This window comes from Athalia rosae, chromosome 2 (genome assembly GCF_917208135.1).
Source record: "Athalia rosae chromosome 2, iyAthRosa1.1, whole genome shotgun sequence".
Lineage (NCBI taxonomy): Eukaryota > Metazoa > Arthropoda > Insecta > Hymenoptera > Athaliidae > Athalia > Athalia rosae.
Genome location: NC_064027.1, coordinates 27221416 through 27247255, shown reverse-complemented (window position 1 = coordinate 27247255; position 25840 = coordinate 27221416). Strand labels below are relative to the sequence as shown.

Genomic DNA, 25840 nt, shown 5'->3' with positions numbered 1-25840 from the left:
TAGTGTATACCTTTAAACAGAGGGTTTAAATGCCAATGGCAGCAGACGCTAAGTTAAAAAAACTACGGGCGGAGCAAGAACTTTTGGAAACGTTACACTATTATTATTGGCAGCCGGTGTTAAGATGGCGGAAAAGTGACGTCTGCTACTTGTCTGCTATAGCCGCAAGGTGGCCCAAATTCTCTAACCCAATTTCGCATCATTTACCTTTAATGATTGAGTGAAACGAGTTGAAAGTGTTAAATATCACTACGTGAACGATTTCTTTTGGCATTGAGACGCTTTATCATAAAAAAGGAGTCTCTTGAAACTGAACTTATGTTAATCCTTGACATGTTATAAATCGCAAATGGCTTCTGCTCCGGCGCATGCAACGGTGTTCCCCATCTGTCATGGATCCCGGGAATAGTTGGCGACCGCTGAGAAGCACGACAAAAAGATATTATCAACATAAAAACGTCGATAACAATTACCAGTTTGTTTAAAAATTCACGTGTAAATATGACTCAGTGTTAAAGTGATGTCAAAAAAAGTGAATTAAAGTGTTGAGTCGTTGGTATTTGACGTTCGAAAATGGGCCCCGCTGGCACAGGCTCATACCTTCTGTCATTTCGGAGTAAGAGGAGAAATACGGTGAGCATATAATGATAATTTCTAAACTCATGAATTCTCTTCACATCATCGTTATTTGAGTCGATTGAAAAAAAAAATATTATAATTATCCGTTCATACAGCTGCGCCTTTCATAATGTCGAATAATTATTTTTACTTTGCGTGCGTATTATTTACTATCGTTCAGCGGTGACAATAAGTTGAATCTTTGATCTTATGCTGGTAAAAAAATATTCACAAATATTATTACACAATTTGAGAATCTTCCTGAGTCAGTCAGTAAATTCTATATCTATAAAGTGAAAGTATAACAAGTTCACTTTGAATGACAACGCTCTGCAGCAGCATTACACGGAGATGACTATAAGATTATGTACTTATTTTACACAGCTGCTAAAGTTCATTCCACCTTTCTCTGTATGCAAATATTATTGTTTGCATGAAAAATATGAGTACGTTCACGTACAAATGAGTATTACTTGGCTTTACATTAAATTTTACTATCATTTAATTTCGCAAACCATCCCCATTCTTCACTTCGATTATAATACCGCTTTATTTTAATCCTATTGGTAACAAATCTGAGTCTCCAGCTACCATGCAAGGTTTCCCCCCTTTTTTCTTGTCTTCAGAATTTTTTCCCTTTATCATAGATATACACATATCTATGCCTTTACGCTAGTTGACATGTAATCGTACAGATACATGTATATAATAAAACCGCACTGATAAACGATGCTGATAATAGTAATCCACCGTAGACGATAACATTTTCTACGCCATGCTGTCCCTTAATTGCCGTTTTGTGTATTATTTGTTTTCCAGGGTTTTTTCGACGATAAACACGATAAAGATCGTATATACACATGAAATATTTCTACGTTACATTTCATACGCAAGTATCGTATATTATTAACAATATTTCCAAAAACTATTCATAAAGATTATTTGTGGTACATCAGGAATTAAATTTTCATGTTAACACATCTCTCGAAATTTCACATAACGCACAGGGCACACAATACGGCTGCACAACACGTGCGTATAAATAATAACAGCCACTAAAAGACGAAAATATATCGTCTACATACAAGTATATACTATACATAGTCGAGTCAAATGTGCTGCAGCCGGTTTTTTGAAATTTCTTTTTTCTCTAAACTACTTTAATGACTTCCACAAAATTGCACCACACAGAGTCTTATAAATAGACAAAAAGATGTCATTATCTTGAAGTTTCGAAGATACTTCTATAGCCCTGATCCTGGTAACGTCTCCAGGACGATTTTGTAATTATACACGTATCCATTATACATGATAACCACACGTGTTAGTATATATACATATGTATACGGAATGATTACCAAAGAGAGCATAAAATCACCCCACTGGGTTAGCATAGTTGTATGGCTGTTTAATCCCGCTTTATTTTATCAGAAGGTATAACCTTTCATTTTCGCCGATTTCGAGATTAAAAAATCAGAATTTCTTTTTTTCAGCGTAATTTTATACGTTTGAGCTCAGGAGTACGAATTGTTAACGCTGATCTTTCGTAATCGTTGTTATAACTTTTACGTTGTGTTTTCTATTTGATTAAACTATCCCACGTGCTACGAGAACCTCTAATATCCCAAGGATGATTAACAGTCGTTGGAAATCATTTCGAAGTCTTTTTTTATGTAAATGTTCGCCAACGTCGTAAATTTTTCCTTCGTAATCAACAGTTATTAGACTGATTGTGAGTCCTCATTTGCATATTTCTACTGTTTAATATTCACGGAGTTTGACGACGGGACCTAAGCGATTCAATTGATTAATTCATTGATTAATTATTTAATTAATTGGCGGAACTATAAGAGCTGGAAGAGCGCCGTAGGCAGTGTTATTGTCTAACGTACACTCAAATATATGTCTATGTACGTACGTGCTTAGTCCACATGGCGTCTGCACTTTGCTGCAGCAATTTGTTTTCTACGTCCGCATACGTGTGGGTGATGTGTGCGTTGGTAATTCGTGGCAATTACGAGATACTATAATTTCTTTTCCTTTCGTCCTCCTATTCTTCAGCATCATAGTTGGTGTCCCAGCAGCTGATTCCCTGTGGAGTGAATTTACGTACTTCCAGGCTGTATAGTGTACTCCTATTTTCTTCGCAAATTTAATTAAAAATATCTCCCAACAATTGTTTGATAATTTTGCTAATTTCACGTAAAATTTCTAGAATAAAGATGCTAATTTTGAAGATCTTTCGCAACTTGTCATGCTCTTCGCTGGTGTCCTTTTTTTCGTGCCAATTTGAAGTAGTCACTACCGATTTTAGATATATTTTATGATAAAAAATATGAAATTCAGTTCTTTTTTGCTAATCGGGTATTGTCTGGGATTCAGTGAAATGTAAATTTCGAAGACCTTTCGAAATTTTTTTGCCGTTTTTTGCCTGGACCCAATGAAAGGCGATTTCGCGTTTTATCACATCACAATTCGACGATCGACCCAATATCGGAATTTGAAGCTTTCTTTTTCATGTTCTAATTACGCGTCTGCTGCGGTGTTTCGATGTCACACCGATTTGTTTCGCGTCGCCGGTGGACGTCCCGGATGTGCAACGATGTGCAAAGAATACACGTCATTCATTTATTTGGGGATTAATATTTGCCCTGGCAATTTGTGCATCCAAAGTACAGAGAATTAAGAGCTCATAGGGTGATCTGTTGCCGCTGTTGCAGCTGACTATAAATTTCAACGTATAAATGAAGAAATTTTTCATCCAAAAAATTAGCCACATGTACACAATCTGTCCTCATGCTACTCATAGAATGTCCATTATATTATGGATTTAGCACGCCTCTATACACGTAACGCTTGTGTAGGTTACATCTGTACCTACCTTTGCAGTAGGTAATGATTTTTTCCCCCCTCCACCTTTTCAACGTCACCTAATCAAGGCGAAAGTGGGTTCCAAAAATACTCCAACTTTTCCCGATCAATTAACACCTCTGAGCATTGTGCTTTACACAAAATAATTTCCTGTTTCGTGCTCGTATAGGGGTGAAAAAAAGTATGAGAAAAAAATTACTAAAATTAACGCATTTCACATGTCTCAGGATTTCGTTTATTTTTGTCGCTTGGCTGTCTTAAGAATTTTTCTATGAATTTCAATCGTTAAATAAAATTCCGCCATCTTTGAAAGGCCTTTGACGATCGGGTGGATTAGGTGAATATAATATACATGAGCTATGTGTTATGTCCTTCACTCCATCAAGCAGAGAAGTCCACCAAGTGCGAATTCTGTCAAAGGCCCAGCTGTATTAACCGGTAAAAATAATTCTTTGCACATATCGTTTGATACTTTGTTATAATTTTTATTTTTTAAGGAGAGGGTCCACTGATTTCGCAGTATCCGTCTTTCCGGCTGGATCGAAAAACGCCCGGTCTTCGAGCGCTGTTTGGAGTAATAGAAAAAAAAAAAACGAATCGGAAAATAGAGAAAACAGAGGGAGAAATCAAGGGGGCCCTCGTCAGGATCCTCAAGTGTTGCCCCAAGGGCGTCGGGGAATGAGGCAGGTGGTGGTTCTGGAGCCGGCGGGCAGCGTTCTGGTCATAAGACAGACGTCCCTGGGTGGCGGTGTGACGAGCGTTACGACATCGAACGCCTCTAATTCCCATCAAAATCATACAGTTCAGGTACCAGTGTCGGTTTCAACGAGTGCCGATCACAATCAGAATAGGATAGTTGTCGTTAGATCTTCGTCGGCGTCATCGACGGTGTCATCCGTTGTTGGTTCTTTGCAGTCAACGACGTCAACCGGGGTAAATCACAGTTCCGCTCTCCATACCGCACTTCAACAAGTCTCGAGAAATAATACGTTGAATAATTTGAGCAGTGCGGTCGTTTTGAATAACGTTAAAAATAATTCGGGCGGTAACAATAACAACAACAATAATCAACATCATCAGCATCAATTGCATTTACAAAAAGAAGGTACGTCGATCGTAAGGAATTCTTTAGTGAATGGAAATAACGAGAGCGTTACCGTCAACTCGGGTAATAACAATAATAACAACAACAACAACAATAATAACGCAAGTCAACAACAAAAAACAAATCAGTTTAACACATCGGTAAGAATAAACGCGGGATCTAGAGTACTTCAGACCGTAAAATGTGAGGAGTTCAAAAGCCATCTGCAGGAGCTGGGAAGCGGAGGGGGCAGAAACGAATCTGGCAGCTCTGTTCAGCACCGGAAGTCGAACAAAGATCTGCCCATCGTCGAGGTCAAAACCGATCCAGAGGTCACTTCCGGTAAGATTGCATTCGCTTTGTCATCTACTTTTTCTTTACTACAACGTGTAACCTTAAGCGGGGAACGGAGCGAATAACTTTCTTTCATATATATATTATATACTGACAATTTGAGCGCATCGATTTTGAATTTATTATATCTTCTTGCAACTACGAGATACTATCCTAGGGGAATGCATGCTGCACGTCAAGGGAGTCCTGAACCAACGTCGCGACTCGGGCTCTACGCCAATTTCCTTATTTTTTGTCCTTCCTTCTTTTTTCCTCTAACTCTTTCTCTACTTCTTACCGTCACGTTTTCAGCGACGGCCTCGACGTATATCGAGTAAGTAAAAGACTTACGATTGGCGCTTTCAATTCTATCGATGAACTTTGCACTTTTCTCTCTTTTTCATTCTTATTTTGTGGCTTTTTCTTTCAGAAAGCACGCGTTCTCTAATTTAACATTAAGAGAAATCGTGGCATCTGAAAATCGTTGCTTTTATTGTCAAGTGACTGAAAGACGCTCGAAAAGACGATTGAGGGTCGTACGAAAAAAAATTTGTTCGTTGTGCTATTCTATTTTTAATTTTACAGAGATTATAAAAATGAGATTTCGCACAGTATCTTTGCGGATGCCACAAAATTCGCAAATTCCTCGTTCACACAGATAAATACAATTCCAGCGAAACTGCTGATCGATTGTGGGATTATCAGACGAGTTGTATAATATTTTATTGACTGGACAGATGTGTATCTATTCCATCACACGTCGGTACAGAACAAAAAAATGTTCACTCGTCCTTCGAGTGACTGATTTTGATTTATTGCGTTAAACATAACGAGTAATAATTAATTACGGAGGGGCGATTAAGGTAATGAAGATTACACACGGTGGGTGTGCGGGTTGATGGAAGTTCTGCTCATCTGATGTGGAAGCCTGCGTTGATCCGATTTTAGTTGTGGGATCAGCTGGGCGACGCCATATACCCCCCCTATTATAGTGAAACGTCGCAGCCGAATGACGATGATTTTGAAAAATTGCGATAACTCCTCTCATCAATTTTCGAGTACGTCTACGTGAAACTAAAGCTTATCTTTGTGAATTGTATATAAACGTTGGATTTTGCCGGATATATTTGAGGCGCATACATATATATATATCATGTATGTACAACGTACAACACGTATATATCTCTGTGTATAGATACGGAAAGACGGGAACCGAACATACCTAAATTAGGGATCGTATATGTTCGGGAATATATGCACTTGACTTCACATTGCGACCATGTCGGAATTATTCCCGTTTAGAAGCTGCTCGCAGTGGTTTTGGACCGTAACAGGTCAGCCGCACGCCTCATTCACGTACATACTAAGCGTTCTAAGCTGGGCTCCCCGATGAATCCGGCTTAGCAGAAGCAGTGCTTGTACGTAATTGGGGGATGAACTACCGCTGCTCGTTGGTTTTGGATTTATTACCCTCATCGACGAATATTAATTATGTAGACGAAATCAATTGCGTACCGTACACGATAATCGATCGCGACGGAGCGAAATTTCGAATCATTCGAGTGTAAAATAATCCATCCGAGGATTTTATCGGAAAGGACTATTTAATCACCGTTGCACCCACTTCGTTGACCTATTTTCGATATTTTTCTCTTTTGTAAAACATGATTGTTCTAAAACCTTCCAGCTGGACAGTGCGCCTGAAAAACCAGGTCATATTCGACTGATCGCGATTAATCAGTCAGGCACCGACTGTTTTCTGGTTCATCGAACTAGAAATTGATTAGTTTTTTTTGCAGTGCATAAACAGCTCTTATGCATATATCTACCGAAGCAAAATGCCTATATCTATTTTCGCAAAGCTTTCCAAATTTTCGACCTAATTTTCATCGTGTCGATTTTATTTTCTATGCAGAGTCAGGTGTCGGTATGAGTATACATTCTTTCATCGGAGGAAGTAAAGCCTCCTCTACTTATCAAACGGTGAATGATGTAAAATATAAAACCCTCTCTAAATTGATCGGATTTTATCAGGATATTCCGAAGTCAATAAGTGGATTATGACGTTTTTTTTTTCGGATTTTGAGCGAATCAAAGTTGCACACTCCCCGTTGAATTCGCCATTTCCATCGCCGATAAATGAACGATATAGGTAACACGAGGGGTGCATTTAAAACGTATAGGTATATACGGGGCACGTGCAGCTCTGAGTCGGTGGTAGATGAAAATTGGGCTTTTGTGGAATGGGTTTATAACACACATAAGGGTAGTTCGGGTGCTGGCCGCCAGGGCGGCGTCCAGGCTAAGCTAAGCCTGGCATCAACCCTTAGGTAACTATATCCGTGACTGACTGGCTCGCTTGATATCGACCCTCGACCCCCCAGTGCCGCGACCCCTCGCGACCTGCCACGACCCCGAGAGAGTCCTTCCTTCCTTCCTCCTCCTCCTCCGCTTCCTCCTCCTCCTCCTCCTCCGCTTCCTCCTCCCCCTCCTCCCCCCCCCCTCCTTCTCCTCCTTGGATAGAAAATCCGGGAAGAAGAGGAGGAGGTGATTTACAAGTATAGATATACACGGAAAACACAACGCCAAAGCCCGTGATAGCCATGCTAATTTCCGAAACCGTTCTTAATAATTGGCCTAAATGTAAATTAGGGAGTTATGTATAGGTACACATATACATATACATACACCACACATACATCATCTTCCGTATATATACACGTAATACCCCTACAGGAAACTAAACGACGGCGGGTTTGGCTGCTTGCGTAACTACTGGAAAGTCATTCTTTTCTCTTTTATTTCCCTCTCTTCTCTTCTCTTCTTTTTTTTTTTTTTTCGATTCTCTTCCTTTCCCTCTGAATTTCACCCCTCGGCTCAGTAGCACTGGGCGGCAATCTTATTGATTGTCTTAGCCTGAAAATGTCTCGTGTAACGCTAACGCCTAACACCCCTGGGATTCGCGTGCGGAAATGTGGGGAGAAAGGAACTGAGGACGTTCCAGGGTAGGAAGGAAGAACGGACGGAAGGAAGTAAGAAAGGTGGGAGAAAATGAAGGAAGGAAGGAAGGAAGGAAGGAAGGAAGGAGGGAAGGTACCAGAAAACCGCCGCCTATAGCGAAGAGCTAAAGGAAAAGAGAGATAGATACATACGAAGGAGATAGAAACGTATATATCCAGATACAAAAATACAGGGTTAAAAGGGAGGAGAAGAGAGGCTAGTTGAAAGAGCTTCTGCCAAGTTTCTATTTAAAGCCAGCAAAGGGTAGCGGGTTGCTGCTGGTTGGTAATTTACGAGGCATGTATGTACATAGGTATATAATCTCTACATAGCTGGTCGGTGATCAAAAAAGAAAACAAAAAACAGAAACGAAAAAAAGTAAAAAAAAAAAAAAACGATGGAAAAAGAGAGGAAAACTTTCGACACCCCGTTGCACGGTGCCCGTACCCACATACATATAGACGCTAGGGTGGTAATTATTTTGGGTATGTTGGAATTTTTTTCGACGATGGTTTCAAATCGGTTCAAAATACCTATATTTGAAATTTTTTTTATTCATCAAAAAATTGTTTTCAAGTATTATGAACCGACTTAGGACAATCGTGAACAAAAATTTCCAACCTACGCGAAATAAGGACCACCCTAATAGACACATACGTGCACCTGCACAGAAAATACACACGTGTGCAGCCACGCTCATGTACGTATTTTTGAACGTTGGTCTTTGACACGCGACCTACTTTACGTAGACGTATGCTAACTTATCTCGTTAAAGGACGCTGAAATTTATGAACCATCGTCACAGACGTCTTGTATTTTTTCCCGGATAGGAGAGAAAAAGATAAACAACTATAATTGGGTAAGAATTCTTCTTCGGAGTGGAAATAAGTAGTTTTATAGGTGAAAGACAATTCCACCCCTTCGCGATCTCAAATAAGGAACAACCCCCTCAACGAAGTATTTGTTTATCCCGTTCACCTCTTGACTTAAAATATCCCTGTGTGTACCTCGGTTATAACAAAAAAGGAAAATGGAACCTTTTATACGAAGCTGACGAGTGAAGAAGAAAATTTTCTGACGATGGTGGTGGTGACCATTCAACGTGTGCACGCGGTCCAACAAAACTCACAAAGCGCTCTGCACACGCGAAGGGGGGTTTTCCCGGGGGTAGTTCTAGAAATTCCTACTTTTTCTTTTTTTTTTCTTTTTTTTTTTATTTTTTCACATCCTTTTTTCACTTCTGTCGGTAGTAGCACGTATACATACCTATACATATAAAAGTGATAAATTCGTTGCTACCCGGGGTCACTGTTGGGTGGCAGCACCTGCACTCTCAAATTGCGATGCGAGCGCGTGTGTAAATGAGAAGGGGATGTTTTTTTATTTCTAGTTTTTTTAGTTTTTCATTTTTTTTTTTTTTTTTTTTTTTCCAATTTTAATTTTTTTTCTCTCAAGGGGAAGTATTACCTATAGTTCTAGTTTAGTGAAAGAGTGCGGGATAGGGGGGGGGGGGGGGGTAGGGGGTAAAAAGAGGACATAAACCGAGGAAAGAGGGATGATTCGCGATTGCGCCGAAAGTTTGGTTCGTGCCATGGGGGTTGCTAGGATGTACCGTATATCGAGTGATAGAGAAGTGGTAGGGGTAAGTTTGGGATGCGCAATGGCGAACGGCGCTGAAAGGGATGTTGAACGGGGGTGGAAAACAGGAATAGAGGAGGAAGAAAAGAAAGAAGAGGGCGAGAAGTAGGATACAGGAGAGGAGGCTCACTCTGCGGCTCCCGCCGCTCGGGAGCAGACAAGCAGGGCCAAACTTATTCAACTATTTTGTTAAACAAATTTGTAAATATAAATCATTCCTACAACTACTACTACTACTACTACTACTACTACTACTACTACTACTACTACCACTACTACTCTACTGTAAAAAGTAACTATCCACTCCAAAAATACAAAGAACAAAAAAGAATGAATTAATTGTTAATAAAAATCAAACAAAGAAAAAAAAAAAAACAGAAAAATACAAAACAAAACAAACAAAGAAGTCACTATTTTCTGAATTATCAACAAAATACACAACGATACTCTTCTGACATAAATATGTTTTAAAAGTTAAAACAAAAGGAAGAAAATATACTTGTAAACAATACAAAACAAAGTTAAAAATAAAAACGAAAAAACACAAGCAAACGCAATTTTTTATTTAATATATGTGTGACCCTTACATTGTTTTGTCCCTGATTGGGACGGGTTCAGTGTTGTAACTTAGCATATAAGGAGAACAAAGTTCCGAATCGTTGGAGATACGTAATTTCAACTTTGTGAATATCTCTTTTTTATATAAAATAAAATTCCTAAAGTATAAGAAAAGATTTCGGGGAGTGGAGAGGGAGGGAAAAGAGACGCAGGAGGCGAGAAATCGGGATAACAAAATCGGAGAAAATAAGAGAGGAAGAGAGAAATAGAGAGCGATAGAAAAGGGAGTAAGATTAAGAACACAAAGTGAAGATAACGATAATCGTTGTGGCTTTAATTTTTTATAAAAAGAAAAAAAGAAAATTAAATAATAAAGCAAATAAAAAGAATAAAACTAATAAAACAAATCAATCGATTGATGAAAGATGCTGTAAAAATTGACTAGTCTCCGTAAGCCCACGTGTATCATACACGTGTACCACGTGTGCGTGCTTAATTGCTGAGTAACTGAAAAGAAAAACCGTCTCAAATATAATATAGTTGAATGTACAGACACATAATATTTCGACTGTAATATACCTGTATCTACGATCCAATTGACTCTTGGACTTTTGAAAATTTTTTCATTTTTAAATTTTCACTTCCTTCCAAAAACTTTGGAGTTGAAATTCTCAATCCGTTAATTTTAGTTGGCTTCGGGGGGGTGATTGAAAAATTCTTCGATTTGAATAATTTTTTCCATACATAATAAAAGTTGGGTGTGCACGAAGGTTCCGGGGATATGCTCCCCTGGAATTATAGTTCAAAGCTAGAATTATTTCCTCTACTACGATCAAGTGCAGTTAAACAATTAAGTATCCTAACCAGAGATATCGAGAAAAATCACAATTATCGTTATTCTAATTCTTCTCCTTGTTCTTCTCTTTTTCCTATTTCTTCTACTCCTTCTTCTTCTTCTACTTCTTCTACTTCTTCTTCTTCTTCTTCTTCTTATTCTTCATATTCCACGTTTGACACAAGTGAAAATCATTTTGCTAAACCGGTCATTGGTATTAGAATATCCTGACCTAAGAGAATTAAAATAACAAACAAAAATCAACAAATATTATTTACGTAAATATCCATAGTACTTATATAACGGATACTATATGATATCAAAAATAATTTCGCGCGATTACATAAAATTCTTCCGCTGCACGTGACGTGTATTCTTAACGACTCACGCCACTTTAAACGTACGAACAAATTTACCTATTATATTTATGAAATAAGAAGCATAATCCTCGAATTATAATTCACGATTCCTTCTAATCTTATCCCCAACGGAATTCAGGCTCGAGGATGACCTCGGCGACTGTAACGATCGGGGACTAGTTACGACTTCCGCTTTTCAAACTATTTTCCTTTTGACCCACCATATAACAAGAACCTCGCGCGCCCGAGTACCGTAAATTTTCAACCCTCAGTTCGTTCCATAAATTATAATATAATCCGCGTTCTGTTGGGTGAATAAACTCGAAGAAATATATCAAAGTAAATAGACGAATAAATAATTAAGAAGTTTTAAATCGCAACAAAAAAATAACTAACAAATAAAAATCTTATCAATCTTGAAATCTTTTTCCCCGTCCTACGTAGTAAACGCAATAGCAATAGCAAAAAGAAAAAGAACAAATTTCTTAGACACGTATAAGTAAATCATTATCGTCCGAGTGATAACAACTGAAAACAAACAAATTAAATTAAAATTAAATAAAAGAAACCCAAAGAAAGACAAAAATTTGCAACGATGGCGGGATACAATCACGCTAACCCGCGTGCAGTTTACCACGGGAACTACCCGACGCCACTTGCCCCGAGTGAGTCGTTGTTTTTTTTTTTTTTTTTTGATTTTTTTTTCTACAAAATTTTTTGAACTTACTTCTTTCTCCTCAAAGCCTTTTCTCTCGCTTTTAATTTTTCTCCACTTCTTTTTCAACTTTTGCCGCTTCTTATTTCAGATTCTATTTATATACCATACAATGAGCGCTTTTCTCCCTTTCGTTATGTATATATCGCTGCACAATTTTGAATTTTTTCAAAAATCCCGTTCGCTATCAACGTAGTTTATGCATATTAAAAAAAATAATGAACAAATGGTGATATTATATTGAATATGGCTACATGCATATGGTATTTCATACGTATATAATATTGGCTAGATAAGTTTATAATATACCTATTATTATATTCGAGGGAGCTTTAGCGAATGCAGATATCATTTTATTAAATTAAATTTCTGTTCTCATTTAAATTGAATTGAATTTTATTTCGTTCATTTTGTTTTCTCACGCAGAAAATTTCATTTACGTGCCATGACAATTAAATACATGTATAACGATGGTATATGCACATATATATATATATATATATATATACATACAGCGATAACAGCGCGACATTGACACGAATTTATGTGTACACATATACATATACGTATAAGTCATTATGTGTAAATACCTATAAGTATACATATAATATTATACCTATGTATATTGTATGTGTTAATAATAACGATGCGTTAAATTCCAACATGATTACATACTAGGTGATTTTGTAATATATCGTACATGTAGATATGAAAAATTATTTATACATGTATACTATAGGTATACAGATCGCGAGATAAAATTAAGGCACGCATATATATGATCATAATTAATAGCAGCACGTGCTACATAATTCGTACGACGATGAAAGGTCGTTCTTCGATTTTTTAATTTTCTTAAGATTTGTTCATCCTCTGTAAGAATATAGCTTGCATGCGAGCAGTGCAGTGACTTGAAAAACTATTTATTGAAAATTCACCTTGCGAGAGATATCTAATTATTTAATTCTTATTTCTCCTTCATCTAGACGGTGACCCTATAAAACTACCCGAGAATTTAGAGACTCTACCGCGCGCAGAACATTTTCCGACACAAAGGCACCGATGGAACACAAACGAGGTGAGTCGTTTTCATCTTCTTTTTGCGATTTGGTTCATTAGTTTTTTTAATTTGCCTTCGTTGTTCCGAAGGAGAGACGGAGGTTGAAAGATCGTTATAACTGTGTTTGTATTTCACGCTGATTATGTGTGTAATTATAAGCGGCGTAACAATTACGGATGTTATCGCAACATCTTGGGCAAATGTGCAAATTGAATGATATCCTGAAATCCTTGTTTCACCGGGTGGTGGTTAGTGGAAATTATTTTCGGCTTTGTCCCTGGCTTTGTAAAATATTGCTCACGATCAGATAATTACGCCACCTACGATTCGACGTATCGAAAGTTTCCTCGTATCTGAAACCCTCAAACTTTGAGATTTGTAGATCTCATTACTAGGAATAATTGTACTTTCAAGTTTTTGAATTTCTCAAGCTGCTACTGAGGCTTCACGCCCGCGCCACGGTCCATATTTTATAACTTTTGCTTTTCGAATCGATCTGGTTTTTTTTTTCATGCCATTTCCAAATGGATCAACGTTCCGAGTCCCGATTTCTGGCAAATCCCGGGGACATTCGGGGCGGCTTCCGACGATATCGAATTTCAACCGAATCGGTCTGGCCGTCTGAAAATGGCCAGACATGTTCAGGATGTTCCGCTAATTTTGTTGAACAGTGTATAAACGTTTGACCGACCGACCGACCTGTGCCGTTTCTCCGGTGACCCCGCTTATACTCTGGGACCCGACCCACAACTCCACCCCAAACCCTCTAGAAACTTCTGGTACCCACCCCCCGATCAATAGCGGAGAAGAGTAGCTAAGCTTTGCAAAACCGAGGACGAATTTACGGAACAGTCTAGACCTTTCGCTCTATTGACTTATTCTCTTTCCGGTTTTTCTTTCTCCCTCCGCTCGTCATCAAATTTTACAAATCATCAACATATGGAATCGATGACTACGAGATAGAAAGAAAAAAAAAAAATAGTGAAAATCGATCAAGCATTGCTCAAGAAAATTATCCAGATCAGAGATGAATTTTCAGGATGATAAAATTTATATTCTCGTGAATCAATATTTTATGCAGTGAAATTTTTACAACAGGGAGGATTATGTGTTAAAAGACAGAGCTGGGTAGTCAGGAAAAATGTTTTCAAATTCCGATCGTGTTACAAAATTTGTCACAAGTTTCGAGTTTTCTCAACGATAAGCTTGTCATGAGTTTTGCCTAACATGAACCGGATCACGAGCGAATTTATGATGTATATTGAACATCGTCATTCGAATCCTCTCGTTCGCAATTATTGCCACATTTCAACATCAATTCTGTACGGTTGGTGGTCGGAGGTCTTTATCTGGTGGCTAACGAGTGCGGTTGACCCTTTCCTTTATGCCAAGAATACTTGATCACAAATCTAATTAATTATTCAATTGTGGTTTTACCGGTAAAATACGTCATCGTTATGCCACCCGCAGCGACGCCCTGAATTCTGAATTTCGACACCCGTCTGCTGAATTACCCGATGTCGTTTGAAAATATTCCGGTTATTTTGATTTTTCGTTCACCTGTAACGTCTAGCGTTATTTGGTACCTTTCAACAGTTTCAGACGCAGAAATCAGAGCTTTCAAGCTCAGCCGGAGGCATTGAGAGATTTCTAGAATTTCACAATTTCCAACAGTGAATTCGCAATGTTTTTTCAGAAATTCTCATCTCCGAAAGTGTTGGAAGGTGGCAAACGGTGGATGCGCGTAAAAATTCTTTGGAAGTCGGTCTACAACGTAAAATATAATCCAACTGCGAGAGAATCGTGCATCCGTATAGTATCTCACGAAATTATGAAGGGAAACACTTAAAATAATTGAAAATAGAACGGTTCTCCTTCAAAGACTCGTAGCAAAATAGCAGACCAGATTCTCCGTCGTATATATATACATATATATCCTGTGCAATTGTAACCACTTAGTAATTGTTACACTCGAGTAGCGGATAGATTTACCCTAAGTGTATAGGTATACCATTTTGCGTTCACATTCGCATTAGAATATGGTTAGTTGTAACGATTGAAACTCGTGTTTGTGCACCACCTGTACATTTTAGCTACCGCCATACGTAATGGCTATGTATAGTATTTATATTGTACAAGCAGCGGCGGCAGCGGCAGCGGCAGCGCTAGCAGCAGCAGCAGCAGCAGCAGCAGCTATGTATTTCATGACCTGTTTCACGAATATACCGGTCGTAGAGTTGGAGAGCAAAGTGCAGTAGCAACGGCGACCGTAGACCAAACCGAACGGAGCTCTAGGTGCATGCCTGCCAGAATGCAAATGATCAATTAAGCGATTGTAAATCACTGGCAACGTTGTTGTACCTACATATCTACATTGAAAACGCGCCTATCTGTCTCTCCCACACTGACGCATTACCTTTACAAAGCCACGGTACATAACCCGCCGCCTCTTTCCCACCCCCCCGTCGACTTCTGCACCCTTGGGAATATTTATACCAGTAGAAATTCTGCCGCTGCTGGTGCCGGTGCTGGTGGCTACTGCTTTTGCTTTTGCCTTTCCCGCAACAATCATTCTGCAGTTCGTTCTAGCGTAAGATAAAGGTGAGGCTATTCCGGCCGTTGAAACCAACTATATTCCCAAAAGGCCAAAAAGTAACCATCCCCCGTTTCGCCCTTGCCAAATAATTGTCTGTCGAGTAAAAGGCCATCGCTTCTCTACCTCCTCTCTTACCTTGTTAATGATTGAAGTTATAAATTCCAGCTGTAAATTTGTTGAAGCTAATTTCAAAGCAAACTTAGTCCCTGTGTATGTGTGCACGCGTTTTGTTACTATATCGTATTGCATGTGGCTCGTTTCACCGAATTCTTACGTCAGAAATAGATTTTTTTTTGCTCAAACTTCTGGTTCGGTCGGCGAAAGAACGGACGTGTGGATGTACCGGGGGGCTACTGTATTTTGTTCTTGAATTTTCGCATAACGGATGATGTATTATTACCATTACATAGCGCGAAGAGGTCATGAGCTAGCCCGAGTACATGAAAATTTGCATAACGAATCGATATTGTAGCTTGTATAGCGCTTCTAAAATAGTGTCCTTCTTACGTACGTGTGAGAATGCATGGTATATGGATAAGACAGAACGAATAGTAGATTCTCTTTGGCCTCGCCTCACGTACTTATAGCTTGTCGAGAGGATACCTCTTCTAGACAGCGGCTACGTGATATCGAATTTATGGAAATCGTACGCTCTGGAAAGTCGGAGCTAAAGCCCTCTTGAATTGAATAATGGCGGTGCCGGGAGATTTCCGCTAACGTCAACTACTTTAAAAATCTTTCCATTGTGAAACTGAATACACGCGTCATTTTTATATACATATATAAACAAATAAATAAGAAAATGAACGAATAAATAAAAACAACGTCGCTTCCAACCGTCGACGCCGTTATAAATGGCATTGACCGATTCGACACGAAAGACGGGGTTTCGATAGCCGATATGCACCTGAAACCTTGAAATTCGGGATTAAAATAAGCCGCAACGATATCATTTTTTTGTTCGATAACGACGTATATTGCGTGACCTGCCATTTTGAAATTTCAACCGTTTCAGGCGTGTAAATCGGCCATCCCGGTACCTCTCTGTAAACTTCCGGCATTTGCTTTTCTTCGCGTTACGTACATACGCGTACAGGACCCTGACTTGGGGTAGATTTTAGCGACATTTGAAGCCCACCACCACGGGAGTAAATTTCGAATAATCGGTAAAACCTTCGGGTGATCATCGGACGTTTTCGGGGCGTTTCCCGTAATTTTTTTGAGTGCCTGGTACGCAATTTATCGACGGTGATCGTAATTATCATGATTCCCTATACACGATGATCGTTGCGAAGATGGCGTCGCCCGTTCGACGTTAGCTTGGGAACCGCGAATGAACTTCGGCCAACTTTTTACCGAGCAGAGTTTTCGCCCGTGCCTAGAATCGCGATGGTTTGCCTGCCTGGCCCCAATCAATACCAGACTCTTTACATAGCATTCGCTAAAGCTCGTGTATAGTTACACCTAAACCATGACGACAGTGGGTCGAATGCACGGTACCACGTGCTTGTGTTTTATGCATGTTACCCGGTGATTAAAACTTACAATTAGAGTTTTATAGCCTACGTACGGCGATCCTAAAGATTACTCGTTCGTTATGCGCATTTGTCCTTATTACCCGTTATCATCGTGCTTAGCTGTAGGTACGGCATATCAATGAAATTCCCCTTCAAAATTTCTTTACGCTTTATCAAATAATCCGTAGTGAGATTGCGAATAAATTTTATATATATTTTAGGAAATCGCGGCTATTTTAATAAGTTTTCAAAGACATACGGAATGGCAAAGTCGAGAGGTAAAAGTACGTCCGAGAAGTGGATCGATGCTTTTATACTCGAGAAAAAAGGTGCGATACCGGCGCGATGGTTACTGCTGGAAGAAACGAAAAGACGGAAAAACAACACGTGAAGATCATATGAAACTGAAAGTACAGGGTGTAGAATGCATCTACGGTTGTTACGTACATTCGGCCATACTTCCGACTTTTCATCGGAGGTGTTACTGGCTATTGCAAAATCCCGACGTTGTACTAGTCCACTATTTGAACGTTCCCTATCCCGACGGGGACGCGAAATTAGCCGCTCTACCGCCATGCCTAGCGTTACCACCGGACAAAAAAGAGTGGACGAGGGACGAATTGGCGTCGCAATTGAGGCCCATGTTTCTCGGCGGCGACGTCGATTACGACGATCCGAATGCCTCGCAACATTCTAATCATCCCGTCGACATGATCGTCACTCAGCTTCTCGATAGGCAGAGAGCATCCACAACACCTTCGACCGGTGGGGCGCAACTCGCACCGAGGAGACTCACACCGGACAACCAGGTCGAGGATATACACATATCTGAAGCTTTTGATCCGATTCGATTTTTTATTTCTCAGCATATTAACCGATGGCAATTGTAGGTGACCTCTACTACCGGAGGTCAACAGCCCTCCACAACAGCTCCAAACGCACCTAGGGTATATTCGCGACATTCCCATTCGGCTCAGAATCAACAACCAGCACCTCTGGTTCTGAGTTTACAACAGATACAAGGTGGAGCTGGTCTCCTGATTCTGAACAGTCAACCCTATCATCAACAACAACAACAACAACAGCAACAACAGCAACAACAATCGCAAAATCAGAGAATTGAAATGAGACAGGTGACGGAGCAGCAGATCGTTCAGCAGACCAGCGTTGACCGTGAACAGCAAACGCAGCATGAACTCGACCCTCAGGAGACTATCCAAAGATCCGCGACACAAACACTGCCAGCGTCCAGTTCGGTCGTTACAGATTTCGCCGAGACTTTGGATCTCAGTCAGGAAGATATTCAGAGAACGTTGTCCGCCAATATGGTGCCTCCGTCACCTTCTCCGTCTCCGGCTGACGACAACGTCATCAATCCGATGGATTTCATCGACTCGCCAGACGACGTTCTCGTTAATTTGGATGCCTTCGACGTATTCGGCGACTTACCCGAGCTTCACGACTTCGAAACCGAGCCAACCAAGGCGATTGAGAGAGGTAGATCTGATAACGATACAACCTGCCATCCCAATACAGCTCACATCGCTGAATATAGTCCTGAATGGAGTTACACAGAAGGTGGTGTCAAGGTACATATGAAACGCGGGTTGATCGCGAGTAGAAGATGATAGTTTCGTAGGTAATTCGAAAAAAAAAACTCTCGTCTCGTATCAGGTTTTGGTCGCCGGACCATGGACGGGAGGAAGTGGGTCCCAATCGTACTCGGTGCTGTTCGACGCAGAGCCGGTGGAAGCTTGTTTGGTACAACCTGGAGTATTGCGTTGTAGATGTCCAGCGCACGCTCCTGGTTTGGCCTCCCTTCAAGTCGCTTGTGACGGTTTCGTAGTATCGGATAGCGTAGCTTTCGAATATCGGCGGGCGCCAACAGCAGAACCGAGTCCGGAACGCGCTCTCCTCGACAGACTCGCGGACGTGGAAGCTCGTCTCCAGGGTCCTGGACCCCCGTCGCCGGCTGCGCACCTCGAGGAACGCCTCGTTGCCTACTGCCAAGTAATTGAAACTTTCGAAAATTTCATCAGTGCCATTATTCGCGACATGATTGCTCACGTTGCCATCTATTCAAGGATGCCGTCGCTCGTCCTTGGCAAGCCGGGGCCGAGCCCCTGCAATCGGGGGGACCCACGCTTTTGCATCTAGCCGCTGGTCTGGGATATTCCCGATTGGCTTGTGCACTTCTTCACTGGAGAGCCGAAAATCCCAGCACGGTATTGGATGCTGAAGTCGATGCGCTCAGGCAGGATGGCAGCGGACTAACGCCACTCGCGTGGGCCTGTGCCGCCGGACATGCCGATACCGCGAGAATATTGTACAGGTAAGTAAACGAGTTCTTTTCTTTCCTCTTTTTTTTTTTTGTTATTGTCATAACGAAAAAATACTGTTGGGCCACAGGTGGAACGCCATGGCGTTGAGAGTTAAAGACAATCGGGGTAGAAGTGCGACCGAGATAGCTTCGGGTAACGGTCATACGATGATTGCGGACGAACTAAATCAGTTAGAAGCTAGAAGACAGGACGAGGGGCTTTTCTTGCGGCCAGCGAGTCCTCGGCGACCTTCTCAAGACAGTGGCCTTGATTTAGCTTTATGTAAGTCAGTTTGACCCTAATTCGTGTACATGTAAATTTGTAAGACGTTTCACACCAGCTAATGATAACGTTGATCGAGTAAGTGGGTATATGAAAAAAAAAAACCAAAAAAACAAAAAAAACATACAACGTGGATATCGCACGTTATTACAAGGGGGATTATCGATAAAATACAGGTGGTTCTCCGCTGTTGGACAACATGGAATTATTGCACGAGGACGAAACATCGTTGAGTCTAGGCCAGCAGGGGATGGAGAGCACTCCTAGTGCTCCCAACCCTCAAGAGACTGTAGGTCCGTACCATCCTCGTATATCCTCCTTCTGTTTGTTTGTATGTTTGTAACACTGTCTAATTTCTGAAACACTACTAATACCTATAGAATAAAAACTGTCCTAGATGACTTTTCTGTGTCGGCTGCCGTCCTAGACTAATTAGATGAACATATCATGTGCTTTTCAAAAAATATTCAGAAAAAAAAAAAAAAAAATTACTCATATGTAACATAACTCTTCTAACTCTTGCAGTTTATAGCTGAAACGTGTTGGTGTTGCTTGGTTTGGTAACTGAGTGCTCTTGGATGCTGTATATCGTCTGTGTATATTTCATAACGAATAAACTAAATAACCACGCCCACTCTATCATCACTCATCAATAATTTCATCTTACCTATGCCGTTGAAATGCCAGAGAGGTTGTAGATTTATGATGAATTTTCAGACCGTGAACGCCCTTGATGCAGCGAAGAAAAAACCTTACTCTCGTTAAAAATTGATTTTGCTTTTATTTTCTTTACGTTTTCACGCAACCTCTCTGGTATACATTGTACACATGTGTTGATGATAAATATTATGCGATGGCTTTGGACTGTGTGTCGTGATTGATGTGATTTAACCAATGGCCAATTTAACATATTAACTAGTGACTAGTGATTATTCTCGAGTCTCGAAATGATCCTTTTTATAGGGGAAGAAGACGCCAAAGTACTTACATTGGCTGAACAAATTATAGCAGCGCTTCCAGAACGAATTAAACGTGGAGATGGAGAACCACCTTCGCCATCTTCACCTTCGTCGCCACCCCCTCCTTTGACACCATTGGAAGATGCCTTAATGGAACAAATGGTCAGTCGGAATTCCAAACGTTTCGATGCAAACTAAAAACATACATTCATTAGGGTGGTCCTTATTTGAATCATTTTCGAATTTTGTTTCTCCCTACAGCTAAATAAAATGAAATGCTCGCGAAAGCTGGAGCTCGTAGCTCAATTCTGGATGGTCCCCCATTTTTCAGTTTTTTTTGGAGAGGCGCAGTAGTGGGAACAAAAAAATGACCGTCAAGTTTCGAAAAGCACATGTTATTCAAAGGCGTTGGGGGACCACTTAAAATTGAGCTACAAGTTCCAGCTTTTGCGAGCATTTGATTTTATTTTGCTGTAGGGAGAAAAAAAATTCAAAAATGACCCAAATAAGGACCACCCCAATATCCATACTCTCAATCTCGATTTCTTGGAATAATAATGTTTATTACAGCCACTCGATTCTGGAGAACTTTTTGATTCCTACCGCGACTGTAGCGGTGGTGCAGCTTCTGTGTCGGATGTCGATGCCGATGCCAGTCCATCGAGTCCGTCGAGCAGTTGTTTGACCCCAGATTCGCCTTCACCGCCTCCGACAACGGCTGATTTCTGTGAATTTTTACAACTCCAGTTACAGTTGGACGGAAATAGTAGTCACAATGGTCGTTACGGGTATGAAAATGGCGATAGAAATGTTGTTTTGGGGGGTGGAGTTTGCGTTGGTAGTGGAGGAGACGGTGAGGCTGATTTGAGTAGATTAACGTTATCCGATCGGGAACAACGGGAGTTGTATCAAGCTGCTAGGATGATCCAGAAAGCATATAGAAGCTACAAAGGACGTCAAAGACAGGAAGAAGCTGAGCGACATGCCGCAGTACTTATACAACAATATTATCGTCGATATAAACAGTACGCGTATTACAGGTACGCGAAGATAGAGAAATAATTTATTTCGTCTTCTTTTTTTTTCATTGGGATCTGATTGTTTTTCGGTTCTTCTTTTGATTTTTTTTTTTTTTTTTAGATAATACTTTTGTTATGACAATTTCCAGACAAGCCACTCGAGCGGCATTGGTGATTCAGAGTAACTACCGTAATTACAGGGCGCGCCCTGGGTCATCATCCAGTTCGAGGCAACAGGCCGCGTATCAACAGGCCGCTCATCAAGCTGCTAGGAAAATTCAGCAGTTCATGAGACAATCTAAAATCAAGTGAGTAATAATCCACCCTCACCGAATATCAACTGGCGTAGGTGATGCAACGATTCATTTTGGCTCAACGAATCAAGAAATCACTGTGCATTCATGTATATCCTTATCGTACACGTAGATTCGACTGACAATTAGAATCACCGAGTGATATTTGTTTCGCTTTGTTGTTTCAACCAACACAATAAAAAAAAACAACCCGCAATCGTTTTGTAGCTGTAGAAGTTTTACTAAAATTACTGTTGTGTGTGTGTCAATGCAGCTTGTCTTGGGACGAGTCGCGACCGGTGAGTAATTATGAAATTAAGAAAATAAAAATTGGATATGGCTGAAATAGAGCCATGATACACGTCAAAGAAACCAATAAAATGTCAGATCACTCGCTAGTTTTATCATCTCTATTTGATATTATAGACTGCAGAGCGCCAGGGCCGGCGCAAACGGGAACGCGAGGCAGCCGGCACTCATTTCACAGGGGGCTGCTGCCCTCCAAAGCTCGCCCTCATCTAGCCCAGGGACCAGCCTAGCAGCCGCGAATCAAGAAACCACCTAGCTAATTATCACCTACCACCAATAGCTGCTCCAAATGGTTCTCTACAAAAACAATGCCACCGTGTTTAGGGCATTCCTCGTGGCAGGATATGGCAAACAAGCAGGTACCTGTAGCTTTTAAAAAGCTAAAAATATTTTTCATTGTTTTTTTTTTTTCCAACTGATTGGATATCACACTGTTCGTAATCGAGTGTTCAATATCCGTAGAAAAAAAAATAATTAATAACAATGACAACGTCTTGCGCAGCAACTGTTTTCTCGTGATACAAAAATGACAAATCACCTACTATACATTCTATCAAAAATAATAAAAAAAAATAAAAAAAATAGTAATAACCGTAATGATAACAAAGAATTACACATCGTGCTAATGACTCCTCGATTTTAAACAAATTTTTTTCTCTTCTTTCCTTCTTTCGTCATCATTTTTTATTAACAGCTAATACGGAGTCGAATTACATGTATACCTTTGATACAGACTATTTTTAAAAATTAGCAGCGTATTTTTGCCCACCATTTTTTTTTTTTTTTTTTTCGTTACAACGTCAACTATTAATTAATTTTTGAGACGATCGCACGATTTGCTAAAGTCGACAGAGATATATATGTATAATATGGAATGAATACGGCCCACGATGCCTTGTTTAATGAATATTAATAAAAAAAAAAAAACAAACAAACAAAATGGTTCCTAAACGCAGGCAAAGACAGTATCGAGAACTAAAAAATGTTTGACGAATGTCATAATGTTATGAAAATACGGGATCCGGTTTTACTTTTAAGAACGGGTATATCGAAGCATGTTACTGATAACCATGCGTGACACCTTATATCGTTTGAAATACCAACGTCTATTTGAAAATTCAAATAGATGTAATTGAAAGAACCGGTATCTGTTGTACTTAAGTTGTTGTACTCGAAAAAAAGCAGGACAAGCTAAAGAAAAAGATAAAGAAAAATAACGCATTCCTAATTAGAGAATATAATTCATCGAGTATTAATTTAATATTATGTAATAATGAACTCGGTAAGTTGTATCTTCGCAAAAAAGATCACGTCGAAAGTTGGTGATTGAAATGAACGTCAGAACGTTCTATTATTCTATTATTCGGATACTTTTTTTCCACAGAAAGAAGAGAAGAAGTAACATATTTATAATATTAATAGAACAGCGAAGTAAAATCAGCAACGTTCGCGTGTTGTAGAAGAAAAGAATAAATAACATTTTTAATATCTATCCTATTACGTAATAATATGAATTTCAATTTTCAATTTTCAAATCTACATATAAATAAAAACAAAAAACAAAAAAAAAAAAAAAATGAGAGCTCTTAGTGGGGCCCTGATTAACGGGCTGTGCTTTATATTATATAATAAATCACATTGTAATCAATTTTTCTTACATACATACTATATGCATATATATTTATATGATATATAAATATATATATGTATGTATTCATAGGGATTCGTTGAATATAGTTAGAAAAAATTATTATAATATTATATGAATTATTATTATATATATATACCTACAAAATTTTTCTCTCCGTAGGTTTCATCCATTTAAAAGAAAAATGAAAAAAAAAAAAACTCAAAAAAATACAAACAAACGAATATCTTAGGATAGAAAACGCATAGAGGAAGCACACTAACTTTGGGGGAGGGGGGAGGGATGGGAAAGGGTTTCCGTTCAAGTTATGTATTAAATACTAACAATAAGCATTATTTAAGCGTATAAACTGATCAAACATTGTGATAACTCCAAAAAGTGATCCAAGAAAGTATTTCGCGAATGAAAAATGAATAAACAAAAAAAGAAAAAAATAATGAAATCCTTGAAAAATTGTTCTTATATCTCGAGACAATTTGAAATAGCACAGAGAGTGAGAGACATTATGCGCAGACAAAATCCGGCAATTCATACGATCCGTACGTGCTTACGTCGCAAAACTCTGCCGTAGAACAGATAATTTTGAATGAAAAAAAAAACCATATACATGTGTGAAAATCAAATGTACTTCAATATCAGTACGTATAAAAAGAGTAGTAATCGTTCCAAATTTCCCCAGAACATTCGACAGACTCATGAAATTATTCCAATCCAAAAAGGATCGTTGTATAATTCTGGTTTTTGACGCCCCACCGTGTTTTGCGAAGTAGGCAGGGGGGGATCTTGGTAATATTTGAAAATAAATATTTTACACGAGTCAATTCCAACGAGCATTTTCATGCCATTAAGCTTAAAGATTTATTAGTTATCGAAACAAATAATAATATTAATAAACAAATAAAAATATTAATATTAAATAAATCGAAAAATTTTAAATGAGGATAGAAAACAAAAGGTTGAGACTAGTATGAAGCCAGAAAAACACTTTTATTCTTAATAATTAATAATAATCACGATCCTATTGATACTTAAAAGAAGGCGAGTAATTATCATTATCATGTTACAATCATTATTATTATTATTAATATTGCGGTTATTATCAACATCATTATTATCACCATTACCGTTATCACGATCATCATTATTGTTATTGTTATTATCATTGCTATTATTATTGCTATTATCGTTATATAATCGTCATTATGTTGATATTTTTGCTTATTGAAGTTTTAAAGACTCTATCAAATAAAAAGGATTGCAAATTTAGTACCTAATTGAATTTACATAGTGTCGTGCGATAAGGCGTAGTATAATTTAGTGATTAACAACATGATAAATTATGGACCGCGAGCGGTTTAATATGTAACAGCTGCAGCAGGTTGCTAAGTAAGTGCGATTTTCACAAGTGGCAATCAATTCTTGAATTTTACAATATATAAAAATACGAATAAAGAAAAAAAAACTTAAAGTTGAAGAAAAAAAGATTTAATCCTAATAATAAAATAAATAATCAAACCAAACAGAGGAGAAAAAAAATTGCCGCACATTATTACATATGGGACGGATTTACAAAAGTGTCGAAATATCCTTGAGCTTATGGCGTTTTGTTAATTAAAAAACAAAACTCATTTCAACGCTGAATTGCAACCGCAACGCTGTGCAGTAGGTATGAATTAATAGGGGCGGTATTATATAATTAAATTGCTATTATTCTGCTTTTCGTTCGTTTTTTTCTCCCCTCTTTTTAATCTCGAATCTATTATGCATTATACTTATATACACTATTTAAAATAGTATTTTAGATACGAGTGGAAATAATATTGTC

The 25840-nt window shown here is 39.1% G+C and overlaps 1 protein-coding gene across 7 annotated transcripts; it reads left to right on the top strand.

The window, feature by feature from the left end:
* The first annotated feature begins 203 nt into the window (after positions 1-203).
* On the top strand, positions 204-24457 carry LOC105685785 (calmodulin-binding transcription activator 2). Of its 7 annotated transcripts, none has more exons than XM_048650489.1 (14): positions 204-633; positions 3987-4915; positions 12998-13089; positions 17406-17993; positions 18075-18773; positions 18859-19194; positions 19269-19516; positions 19594-19787; positions 19964-20080; positions 20751-20908; positions 21317-21786; positions 21966-22073; positions 22333-22357; positions 22485-23949. In XM_048650489.1, the coding sequence occupies exons 2-14, from the start codon at positions 4168-4170 to the stop codon at positions 22578-22580; spliced, it is 3879 nt and encodes a 1292-aa protein (XP_048506446.1). In that variant the 5' UTR covers positions 204-633; positions 3987-4167; the 3' UTR covers positions 22581-23949. The 7 variants fall into 7 exon arrangements, 6 of the variants coding, with proteins under 6 accessions (XP_048506446.1, XP_012255611.2, XP_012255609.2 ...); XM_012400186.3 differs by having other exon boundaries at positions 206-633; positions 21915-22073; XR_007277070.1 differs by lacking the exon at positions 22333-22357 and adding an exon at positions 24178-24457 and having other exon boundaries at positions 209-633; positions 21915-22073; positions 22485-22726.
* Positions 24458-25840: the final 1383 nt, after the last annotated feature.